Raw genomic sequence first — 13,253 nt, forward strand, 5'->3', positions numbered from 1 at the left:
CCCGCAGGGCCACGGCAAGGCACTCACAGACATGCCCCGAGGAAAAGGGAAGCTGCTTTCAGCACCAACCCACACTGTTAAATCACGCCATAGTGGGCTTATTTCCTACATTTGGTGGCAGCAAAGTATTCAGGATAATGTTATTGCTACTTGCACAGGTTACTGCCGAAACAAACGACAGAGATGAGAGAGTTAAGTAACAGGGATGGAGAGTGAATCATTAAAAAGTCTTTCCCAGAGTCAGTTCTCTGTTTGGGGGAAGTTATTTCAATTCTGTATCTCGCAAACAACGCGCTGCCTCACTGTGTCCTCTGGAGCCAACTGACTGACATTGTAAGGAGATTTTTAAATAAATGATGTGCAAGAGCAGCTCATGTTTAGCAGACAAAGCCCCGGTCGGCAGCACGCTCTGCGAGCACCGCTGTACCTGTGCTCGGTGCGCCGGGGCCAGGGCAGCGCCCGCTCCCGCCCGGCCTTAGCGGAGGTGCGGCCCCATGGACGCCGCTCCGCCCGCGGCACCTGCCTCTGCCGCGCAGGTGAGTGCATCTCCGGAGACCGCTCGGAGAGGAGTTCCCGGGAGAAGGAGCGCTCTACTTAGCGGCAGAGGGGCTCTCCTGCTGCGGAGCTGCCCCCGGCGCGGCTGCCCCTTACCCCGCTCGGCGCGGGGCGGGCTGAGGAAGGGAGGGGACGAGGAGGCGCTCCCGCGCTTTTGGAGACGCACCTGTGGGGAGCGCCCGCCGGGGCGGGAAGTCTCTTATGTAAGGGATGGCGGGGAACGGGTGAGGGGGACGAGGTGGGGATTGGCTCTGCGGCGGGGCTGATGCGAGGGAGGCAGGAAGGGAGAAAGGGAGAAGTCGCCGGCCCCTCAGCAGGACTGCCGGGGTGAACAGGCAGACCGGCAGCCCCGTCTCTGGCGCGCAGCTTCCCGTGGGCGCCTCAGAGGACGGGCTGGGCTCTCCGCGCTGCCGCCGCGCTCGCCCGCCCGCCAGCCACGGCACATCTCCCATCCCCGCCGGCTGGATGCCGCGGCGGGTCCGTCCAGCCTCCCGCGCCCTGCCCTGGCAGCCCGGCCCCGGCCGGGGCTCGGCGGGCGCCGCGGGTGTCTGAGGGAGTTGTGCGAGAGACCGCGCCGGGCTCCGTGGAGGAGCGGAAGGTGGGTGCCCCCGGCGCCCCACGCTGGCACCAGGCTGAGCGGGGAGGCTCCTCTCTCGCCCTCTCTCCTCCTCCCCGCCCCTGCAGCGCCCTCGCCTCAGCCCTCCCGCTGGCGGCCCCTCCACGCCCCTGTCGCCAGCCCGGCGCGGTGCCCCGCACGCCGCCGCCGCCACCTCCACCCCTCGGTCCTCCTCCTCCTCCTCTTCCTCCTCCTCCTCCTCCTCCTCCTCCTCCTCCCGCGTTCCCTCTCACGCGCACTCCGCTCCACAAGTGCCGCGCGCTCGCTGCTCCGGAGCGGAGCGGGGCCGGGCTGCGGACCCTGCGCGGGGGCTGCGGACCCTGCCCGGCCCGTTCGGGGCTGTCCGTGGTGCTGGAGGCGAGAGCGGGCTGAGCGGACGCCCGGCCCCTGACGGAGCCCCTTTATGTTCAGCTCCTGGCGCAGCGCAGCATCCAGCAGCTCGAGCGGCGGCGGCAGCAGCATCGCTGAGCTGGGGCTGGGAGGCAGAATGGAAGGCTTTATTCGGCTGCTCTTCGGCTACTTGGTGGCGGACCTTCTCACGCTGGTGTGTCGGGCTCAGGAGAAAGCTGGCCAGCAGCTGGGGAGCTTTGTGGTGCTCTCGGGAGGAAACCACTCCAGCCTCGGGGAACAGATAGACCCCTCCGAGCCCCCTCCCACCCCAGACTTCTGCAGGGGCTACTTTGACGTGATGGGGCAGTGGGACCCCCCCTTTAACTGCAGCTCGGGGGAGTTCATCTTCTGCTGTGGCACTTGTGGCTTCAGGTTTTGCTGCAAGTTCAGGAAGACAAGGTTGGATCAAAACACCTGCACAAACTATGAGACGCCGTTGTGGATGAACACTGGGAAGCCTCCTTCCCGCATAGACGACCCTCTACATGACCCTACCAGGGATAAAACCAACCTTATTGTCTACATCATCTGTGGGGTTGTAGCAGTCATGGTGCTGGTGGGGATCTTCACCAAACTAGGGCTGGAGAAGGCACACAGACCCCAGCGGGAACACATGTCCAGGTAAGGCTGAGTGCCAGGCAGCAGGGTCCCCTTCTCCCCTACCTCCTGCCCAGCCCCTAGAGAGGAGAGAGGAGCCCATGTGTCCCTGCCAAACAAACAACTCCTGCCAGGCAGGCTGCATTCCCCTGCAAGGCGGCTGAGAGAGACCAACTTTGCTGAGCAGAGCTCCTGTGGTGCCCCCAGCCCGGGTTATCACAGAACATGCATATTGAGGAAGACCAGGGATAATTGTGGAGTCTGCTCAGACAGTAGTCCATTTTTATCTGCAGTGCCTGACCCTCTCCCTAACAAGATCCAGCAAGTGTTCCCAGATATACTGTGCATAAATAGAAGAACAAAAAAAATTCTGAAACCAGCAACACTGAATTATAGAAAGCCTGATGCGTTCCCTCTTCCAACTGTTTCAAAGATTGGAAAATGTTTTTACTTCTCAACTGAAGGATGTAAACAAATGCCATCTCACCCTCCCTCTCCAGCTGCAAAATGGTTTTGGCAGGACCTTCCCTACTCCCCCAGCCCTTGCAAGTGTGTGAGCTATTTGTAAAATTTCTAAGCTGTGAAAATGAGTCAGGGTGGAAGGGAAGAGGAAGACACAAAAAGGAAAAGCTATTGTAGAATTTCTTAACATTTTTTCAGTTACTGTCGAGAGGTAAAAAATGGAATGTGAAAGTCTTGTCTCATCCATGCATGTGTGTGTTCTAACTCTGTCTCCACGGTGTAATGGCTGAGTTATATCAAAGAGAACCTCCCCCACCTAGAGTTAGGCATGCTGTGTACCATCTACTCCAGATCCTGGCTGCCTAGTGGTGGATAGGCAGGTGGGCAACTCGGGACAGAGCCCAATGGCTTTAACAACATATTCCAAACCCAGATTGTCACAGCAGTTCAAAATCAAGGCATAACACATTTGTCAACTTTGCAGCCTGTCTGATTCTTTATGCTAATCCCAGGCAGATGAAAGTAAAGCAGATGGGGGAAAGGCATTAAAAAAGGCAAACAGATCCATTAAATAGTCTAAATAGATCCCAGCATATTGGGCAACTTAAGTGATGAAATGGAATGAAAGGATACCTTCTACTGGACATGCAGTGTGGCAGAAAGCTTCCTCTTGCCCTGACTGCTAATGGTGTAGCTCACAATCTCTAAAGCTTAGATAAGAATCATCCTTTGAAAGACAGTCCTTTGAAAGACAGTCCAAGAGATCAACTCAACACCTGGAGCCTAATTTTTTACTGAAGTTTCTGCATGACTTTTTGATTAACTGCTTATCCTGAAATGAACAGAGAAAGTCACAGAAATACTCCTGCAAATGCATCACCAGTCCATGAGCTATTATTTGCTATTTATAAACTGGCTGATATGGATACGCTTTTACTACCGAGGAAAAAAGCACATTGCAGAAATTTTAGTCAACTGAACAGTGTGTGTCAGTGATACTTCTGCAAAGATGGTTTTTGTTGAGCAAGGTATGATAATCCTTTACACGTTTTGAATATAAGTTGAGAAAAATAATACATGGGTCCCAATTTATTTTTTAAATCTTAATCTACTGAGCTAGTTTGGAAAAAGCTCTCTCTTGCTTCAGTCTCTATAGCGTCTTTGTGCAGGCAAAAAAGGAGGGCTCGTAACAGTCACAAAGCCCAGAACACAGTGAAGTTATAGCCATCCCTGCAAATTATGGTATAAATAGGTCCTGTTTCTGTGAGTAGAAATATTTGCTATCCAAAGTACAGGTGTGAAGTATTCTGAAAGGATATTCTGTCTCAGTTTATGGAAATAGAATTATGGGGGATTGGAAAATCATTCTGATATCCTTCAGCCGTGTATGCATAAAGATTAGGTTTCTGAAGTGGATCTTAGCAAAGGTCGTCTGCTACCTTGATTACTTAACAGTGTCTGTGCTTGTACATGAAACTGCTCAAGGCAGGATTATATAGAAACTTGGAAAGTCATGATCACATGGAAAAACAGTCACCCACTCAGTACACATAATAGCTAGTCATGTTCTGAAAAAGCAGATCTACAGCTTTTTTTTTTTTTAAAAACCCAACATTCTCACCCTCCTATTCCAGTTGTGGGATGGGTTTACCACTAATTTGAAAAGGAATTAGATTTGTAAATCCCTTTGGCAATCTAAAAATATATTCATTGAGTGAAGAATTGAAGTAACCTCTTAGTCCTCAAGTGAGTGTTTAACTGAAATATTCAATTCTAGCTCATTTTACACTACTAATGTTCTGAAAAAAGGCTGAAATGCTTAAGAAATAATTTATCTGCTCAAACAGTTAATAGCACCAACAATTAATATAATATGGAGGCTATGTTCATAGTCACCTTCTTTTATAACATTCATCACAATATCAGAGAAACAAAACAAGAAGAACACCTCCTACGTTTTTTTTCTGTACTGAGCCTTATTAATAAGCAGAAGTTTAATGCATCGAGAGTGTTAGGTAGGCCAAATCAAAAGTACTAAGTGTTACTCCATTTTGGCTGCCAGAACGAAACCCAGAGAATTATTTGTCATCTATTTCCTTAGCTAAGATTGTCTCCTTTCCCTTGCCTAGCCAATGGCTACATGAAACATATGAATGCCCTTCATTTCTATGAACACATTCACCTAGGAAAGGGATGGTACTGCTTGCCAAAAAAGACAGTGCCTAATGGAAACAGATTTTTTTAATGGGGGCTGATTTTTTAAGAAAAATGAACAACTGAGTACAACTGGTGTAAATGATATATTTCCATACTTTTCCATTTACTAAAAATATTTAAAAATATGAACAGAGACTTGACACGTGGGAATAAGAACATTGACTTCTAAATAGGAAGCAAAACTGTGCCACACTTTTTAATTCCTTGCATTATTTCATCTTGCAGTCAGTAGATCTTCTGTTCAAGTAAGACAATTTCTTACATACTGGTGTGTTTAAGAGTGGTACAATGTTAATAAAGAAAAGTTTCTTTATTAACTGAGCATAGTTTCTATACAACTGCCTTTCATTAAATTTTGTTTACTACTATACCAAAACAAACCAAGAACACTCCATTAACTTCACTGAATTTTCCTGAAATATTTGACAATGAAAAAAGCATTGTGGAAATGTATTTAATTAGTGAAAACAATCCATAGGAAAAAATTCTGTATTGGGCAAGTCCCTTTAGAAAAGAAGTCAAGACTTGTCCTTTTTTAGAGAGCTTGTTACTTCCTTTTATTTTGAGGAAACTGGCCAGGTATGGCACTGTTGACATTTTCTTTCTGTTGGCACGGAACTCTAAATCTGGAAGATGAAAATTGAGAGGGGAGTACAGTATTAACTCTGCATGGTGTATTTCCTTTTAGACCTCGTATGTTTTGTTTCTCCTCATTTTCAAATTTGTCCCTTGATGTTAAAAGGAGGTAAGTATTCCCTTCAGCTACAGTGTCCAAGACCAGCAGTAGTAGCAGTACCCAGAGTAGCTCTTCCCTTACGCTCCTGTTTTTGAGGAGAATGGGGAAATCAGATGGTGTAGGAGGGAGCTCTGGCAAAGGGAGGGAACGTGGCAGTGTTGTGCATGAGAGGACACAGATTTGATCTGCCTGCTGAAGCAGACCAGGAGCTTTGTTAGGCATATGAGGGCAGCATGTTCTTGCTGCTTGAGACTACACCAATGGGCCTTCCAGGCTCCATCAGTTCAAGTGGAGAATTCTCTCTCAAAAATGAATAGAATATGAAAAAGCTTTCTTCTCTGTTGCATGGAGGATATTATTCTGTAAATACAACTGCACTTTTGTCTTCTTGTTTAATCCTTGTAAAGAATGTGCAAACAAACCAAGAACTGAAAGGACAATATTTAGAGTCATGCTCTTATGATGTAACTCCTGTTTTTTGAAACAGTGCTTCTGACAGTGTGTTAGCAGCCTTCCAAATATTGTGAACCATCTGAGCTCTTCTTTCTTCCTTCACAAGGAAGAAAGTGCCCAGTGCTGAGCTCAGGAGTGAAGTCTTTTGTTGATCATTCAAAAGACATGTAGTTGGGGCCAAAAATAGCCTGACTTGCCAAAATCCTGAATCCTATGTGTGAAATTATTTCCCTTATGGGTTTTGACCCAGTTTTGAAGGCAAAATATGACAAGTGACCTTTCATGAAATAACCTGTGTTTCAGCTTCTTTCAGCTTGTACCCACAAGGGAAATGCCTGGCTCCACATGCTTTATAACACCTCAAACCAGTATTACATACCCAAAGAGAAAAATCTTATGGCAAGAGAAATGCTGAAGTGTGATACTTGGATAGTTCTGGGCCATGAACTTCTACGTAGGTAACACTTCTCTGCTTTTGTAATATGACAGTCAATATCACTGCACAGGTCTTAATGATACTTTTCCCTGATTAGAAGGTTATCTTGCACTTTGCATTTCCTTAAAAAATCATTCAGTATAACATAGGTGTAGGTAAAGACCCTCTGTGTAAGTTTAACATCTCAATGGCACTGACTATAACAATTTCTTCAGATAATTGACAAAATCTAAATGACTCTATTTAGGTGAGACAAATGCATGAAGGTATTATAAAAGTCTCCTGGCCTATGTGGAATTTTTCAAAGCAAACATCTTTTCGAGGATTTTGTCCTGTACTGGGGAACAAGCCTCTCTTTATCCATTTCATTATATGGGCAAATCCCTAAAAGAACAAAATGCAGGTACAGCATTTCCTTTGTACTTCAGTGATACTGAAGCTGCTACACATTTTTAACTTTCTCTGACATCAGTGGAGAATAAGGACATGCTCTCAGTTATATGAGCTATTCTGCCCTGAGAAGATTGTACAGCTTTGGCTAACACAGTATAAACATAGGTGCTGTGTTATTAAAAATAGAACTTGATGGTGAGTAGTTCATCTTTTCTTAATACAGAAGGAGTTGGACAGGTAATTCCTTAAAAACCATTTGAAAAAAGCCATCCTAAAAGATAGCTTAACATTTTTATAGACAGGCAGTAGTTAATCTGCCATCATACACAGTGTTATTTAAAGTCTACAGCAAACAATATTTATCATCAGATTAAGAGCAATGAGGAAAGGATTTCTGAAAATCCACTCTCACAAAGTTGGGAAATACTTAGATCTCACAGTTTTAACTCCCACACTGGAGTAGGATCTTTCATTTACCTTTCTTCCCTTCTCAGAAATGTGTCCAGCTGCCTCTGGAATTAGAATTAATATTTATGTCAATAATTTTCTCTGTATAGAGACGTATTTGCATAAATTGACTGGATATTAATGGTTTTGGTCCCCACTGATTTTAAATTGTTTTGCAATATAATGCTTTCCTTTTGCATAATTTCTACATGTCTTTGTGAGATCTCTTCTGTTGAATTCTTATTATTCTGCTATGTAGGCCAGCTCTGCTATTTCTGCTGTATAAGCACTGCTTCAAATGGGAGCATTACTCTGATACCATTAATCATTTGGTTACTGTCTTCTGACCTTTTACAGGATCAACAGAGTACTCTCTAACATGTTGATAACAACTGTAACTAATATTTTAATAACATAATGTTAGCCATAAACACAAGAAAACATCAGTATTATTCCGCTGTGTACCCCAGCAATGTTCCAGCAACCTGAAAGCAAGATCCAGCTCAGGATTTCTCTCTGTAACGTAAATGAAGCTTGCTACTTTTTAATATTTGAAAGTATAGTGCTGCTTGATTGAGAAATCATCATGTCACAGAAGTACAGGGGGAGCTAGATGGCACTTGGCATGGCTTTCACCAATGAGTGTGCTTATTTTTATTTATTTATTAGTTTATAAGCTAGTATTTCTTGATGCAGTATCTGGGACACTGTATATAATTTTGCAGAAAATTAAACTAAACTGGGCATAGTGCCCAGAAAATATGTCTGTACCCTCAAAAAATTGCTCAAGAGGTCTAAAAATTAAAAACAATAAAACAAAAAGGAGATAAATAATGGTCCATGATGCATTGACCTGAATAGAAAAGATTTGTATTGAACCCTGAAGACACTGGTAACACATACTACAGCCTTCCTTTGCCTAAGGCAACAGTTTCTGCAGGTGGGCCAATTATTTCCTAGTGCACAGTAGTTCAGCAGGTATCTTGGCACATAGCTAAGGGCTAATCCTGCTCCTATGGAACTCTGGCAAAATAGCACAGACTCACAGACAGAGTTAGATGTTGCAATGCTGGGAGTTTCAGAGCTTAAAACTTCCTCAGTAACTCTGGATCCACAGAGCTGATCCAGGTGTATGTGTTTATCCATGTGCCTAAGGAGGCACTTACACTCAGCAGGACACTTGACAGTGAAACTGGTCCTTAAACAGTACACCTGTGCAGAATGGGTCTGCCAGACTGCCTGGAGCTCTGCAGAGCAAGCCCACAACCAGCATCAGGCTGGGCCTGGCCTAACTTAGGAACCTTTTGCTTACTCCCTCTTTGCTAGCACAAAGCTTTCATCCTGTTTCTGAACTGGCTTCAAAGGAGCAGCGAGTGTTCCTGTGCAATCTTTGCTCCATGTTAAAGACTAGGACACTCACAGAAATTAGAAAAAGACCTTTTTGATCTCCCCATCTGGATGAGAAATCCTTAAACCCCTGCCCACTGGATTTCTGCATGGAAGATATATGACTTTTCAACTTGAGTGACATTTTTGAATGAAAATTGTGAAGACCACTGTGTTGTGTGTGTTAGTTGCAAATGCATGTGTTAGAATTTCCTTTGTCAGGCCCTGCTGGTAATCTTGGTGTGAAGATAAGCAGTTTGTGAAAGGTGTAGACATGGGCTAGGTGCTGAGCTGCTCAGCTTAACCAAGATGGCAGTAATGTTACTGAGCACATGCAGTGGCAGAACTCTACAAGTCTCAAGGAGATTAAATTATGTTTCTCCAAAGCCAAGACACCTAAAGAACTTAATGTGTTTGTGTGTTTTACTTCTAGCACACTAGACAACCTAAAAAGAGCCTTAGGTGTGAAGTCTCACAATGAATTTACTTCCCTGCATTTACTGTGAAGGGAGCTGGTTTCTCCAGCAGACATTATGATCGACTGCATCTCAAACTGAAATAGATCTTGGCACATATTGTTAATGTCTTAGAGACTTTGCAGATTCATTCTGGTTTTGTTTGGTTTTCAGGGCTCTTGCTGATGTTATGCGACCTCAAGGTCCTTGTACAACAGACCATATGGAAAGAGATCTAAACATTGTGGTACACGTGCAACATTATGAAAACATGGAGACGAGACCTCCTCCAAATAACTTACGTAAGTTGCGTTTTAACTTTATCAATATCTGGAATGCTGGCACTGAAATGAGCACTATGACACTAATATTGTTGAATGTCAAATGAGGATCAACAGTACCTGGGTTCTTGCAAATTATAAATACTCGTTATCTCAGAATCAGAAATATTTATTTTCCTAGTACAGATTATCGCAACACAAAGAGAAATAAATTTTGAATAGGAAAATTGAAAATTAGCTATTACATTTAGTTTTAATTAATTTTCTTGGTTGACTAATATTGGGTTTGTATCTTTGTCTTCTTCTACCTGTTGTTTTTTCTCAGCTAATCAACCTTTGCCTTATTCTGTGTTTTGTTATACCAAAATACAAACTGTTGTGGTTACAGCAAACTTAACATGTTTCATAGGGCTGTAACATCCAGTAGCAAAGTGGTCTCATTAGGCTGTTAGATCATATCTACTAGTAAAATAATTAAATACTTCTCTGGATAGCATCAAGTTGTATGTGGTTTTCATTTTCTCAAGGGAAAGATGAGGAGATGATTATTTTAAGTTTTTCATAATATTTTTATTCTGTATCTGCAATTACATGTTTATGTTATTGAAGGCAAGAAAAAAGTCCACCTTGGAGCTTCAGAGGAGATATGGTGACATTTCAAGTGGTTCTGAAGTCCTAGACAACCTATTTCTCAGTCTGTATTAGAGCACAGTACAGATCTTTCTCATGCTCAGATACATATTCCTCTTGTGATGAACAATGCCACTGCAAATTTAATTTGGATGTATCTTTATGTAACTTATATTCAACCATATCTTAAAAAGATACATATCTACATGCTTTAATTATAGATATATTTACAAAATCAAGTTCAATATATTTATAAAATAAAAAGGTGTTGTTCCAAAAAGTTTAGATTGTTAGGCAGCAGGTGGCTTTATTCAGTGCTGAAGATCAGTGTAGATGTGCATTTTACTGCAAATATACTTTTACTGCATCGGTATTTGCATTTTGAAACATTTAAAGTATGTGCACTCCTCTTTTCCTTACTATAGAAAGAAAATCTGCTTATATTTGGAGATTTATCTGGACTGCATTGTGCAGTTGTTGGTGCTTTCTTTTTGTGGAAGGGTGTGAAGACAATGGGAGAAGGAGCAGATCCACATGCTGCCTGCACTCCTGCTTTGTGGGAGATGCTGATGGCCTTTCCTTATGTGCATCCTTACAGAGTAATGGGAGAGAATTAAAGCTGTGCCCTGGAATAAAGGTACCACATACAGGGAGATGTGACACCTCATCTGTCTGCCCTGCTCTCCAGCAAAGTGTTTCCACCTGGGGCTGTGCAGATGTACAGTGCAGAGAGGGAAGCACACACCCTACCTGTGTAAAAACACCACTTCTGGAGGGGAACCTAGGCTGCTCCCTCAGACAGAGCTGCTCTAATACCCTGCAGCTGAGGTGCTTGACTTCTGAAGGGAGGATGGGAATATGCACTGCATCTCTTTGCTCTGTGTATCAGCTCCTTGCTGATGTCTGATCCTTCCCATGGTCACATTTGCAACAATGGTACCAAATAGTAATGAAGTTTGGTTCCATTATTTTCTTTCACATGTGAAGTGTTTATTCAGAATCCCAGTTAATGAAGGAGCCAGAAAGTAAAGAGGTTCTTGCTGCATTGATTTTATCTAGATTTTTGTAATGATCACACTGATATTTTGCTTAAAACTCTTTGTATATACTACAGTATACAACATAACACAGCAAGCCTTTAAACTCATTGTTTCTTGGATTTGAATTCAGATTTAAACCTTGCTTCTAGGAACTCTTGCATATAAATGCTACTCAGGTCCTCATAGTTACTACATCAAGGAAGAAAAAATTTATACATTTAATAGGATGTTGGTTTGTGCTGACCCCAGACATGCAAACCACCTCTGTCTCAGAATATGGCCCTCTGGCACAGATGGAAGAATGATATGGGAAGCAGTTCTTGCACCACTGCAATTTACAACACAGAAGCATTGCTGCTACTTTTGAGCTGTCCTAATCCTTTGGGTCATGTATAGGGGTAGTCCCAACAATGCTTCATATGCTTCTCAGGCATTCCTGCTACAGAAGGAAACCTCAGAAGCCAGCAGCTCTGATGGTAATTGTTTCAGCCTTTAATCAACTTTATGCATTAAGTCAATAATTTTAGATTGTTCAGCTCAAGGCTTCAAGTGGTGAAATTACTCAAGGCATTCTATAACCAATATTGTGTACATTTACTTCATAGCAAATGGATTGTTGTTCCATATTTGTTGACATTTTATTCTCATAAATTCATGTAAAACATGACTAAATGACCGGCTAGAATTAGCCAGAACATCAAAAGTGATTGAAATCTGTTGAAAACATGCATTTGTGGCGTAGGAAAAAGATCTTTATATAAAGACAAAATTATTAAGACAAATTTTTGAAGGTCAGTATCTTAGCAAATCATAATTTTATAGTGAAGTTCTGAAACACTGCAAGAGTGGATAGTACACACAGAAACTTTGGCAGTGATGCATTACCTCCTACCAATGCTGGAAAAGTGACCAGCTTTTTCGGGGTACTTTTAAATAAGCAAATAAACCAGACTGAATCACAGGTTTCACAGAAATTCTATTCCAGATCTTTACTTATAATTAAATAGTGTAAAATTATTGCATCATAAACTTTAATATGCATTTTTAAAGTTTTTTAAGTTACCACTTTCTACTTGCCATCTCATAATGAGACAAATATTTGAGACTGATGTACTTTTCACATTGCTCCATAAATATAAAGATGGGAGGAAGAATTTCTTAGGCATTACATACCCCTTCCATACTGTGTCTTTCAGAATACTGAAGACAAGCTCTTGAAGGCCAGACACTGTTAAAAGTGTTCTAATTTCAATGTTCATTTGCTCTTTCTGTCCTCCCGAAAACATTTTGCTGATGTTGGCAACATGTTCTGAAAGTATTTTGTGAAGGGAAGCTCTTTTGTCAAAATGACAAACTTCACATGATCTCTCTGACACTGAAAATGAGTGTGTTTCTGTTTCTGGACTGTTTGTTACCAGAGGACAAGGATTTTCTCTGATGCCTGCAGCTATTTGCCAAAACTCGCAGGCCAGTGAAAGGCCAAAAGCTCTTTTCAGAGTCTTGCAGTTTACTTTGTTTCTTGTCCCTGTGTTTTTGATATTCAGAAAAGAACAGGCATTTTGGACGTTCCTGAAAAACACAGGTTTTTTCTTTGTGAATCCATGTGAATCCAGACAACCTAGATTATTTTTAGTAAAAGCTGTTTTGTCCTTAGTGGTTGTTGTCATAATTTCCTTCCAGTACTGTGCTTTCCTTAGGACTGCTTTTCTGTTATTCCCCTTCATTCATACACATTAGAATGCAGGGGTGCTTTGTAAACAAGCAGCGGATTTCTATTACAAAGTGTAGCATTCAAGTCTTCTAACATGAGATGTTAAATAAAATAAAGTAAAAAAGTAATGTTAAAAACAACAAACCAAAAGCAAACCTTACTGCAGAATTTGAGTTCTTGTGTTCATCTCTGACTTTCAGAAACTTAAGAAAGCAGCAGCATTCCAGGTATTCTTTTCTCTTCTTGTTTTGGGTTTTTTTTGGTTGTGTTTTTTTTTTTTCCTACTTATTGTGTTAGACGTAAGGGATTTATTTAACTTGTTGGGATTATAACAGTGATGGAGTGGGAGTTAGGAGGCTTCATAGCTACATCCTCATTTCTGAAACGTGATTACTGCTATTATTTCTGATTCATGAGCTATGATAACACAGTGAAAAAGTACTTCAGT

At 42.6% G+C, this 13,253-nt stretch overlaps 1 protein-coding gene across 1 annotated transcript in view; it reads left to right on the top strand.

Moving 5' to 3' along the window:
• Positions 1-1,409: 1,409 nt before the first annotated feature.
• The window catches only part of SHISA9 (shisa family member 9), a gene marked incomplete at its 3' end in the record, with an annotated part of 176,721 nt that continues 164,877 nt past the window's right edge, over positions 1,410-13,253 (top strand). The window contains exons 1-2 of the mRNA XM_082291834.1: positions 1,410-2,182; positions 9,318-9,445. Of these exons, the coding sequence (XP_082147960.1) occupies positions 1,575-2,182; positions 9,318-9,445 (736 nt within the window). The 5' untranslated portion in view covers positions 1,410-1,574. The remainder of the gene's footprint in view (positions 2,183-9,317; positions 9,446-13,253) is intronic.

This window comes from Coloeus monedula, assembly GCF_965178545.1.
Source record: "Coloeus monedula genome assembly, chromosome: 16".
Classification (NCBI taxonomy): domain Eukaryota; kingdom Metazoa; phylum Chordata; class Aves; order Passeriformes; family Corvidae; genus Coloeus; species Coloeus monedula.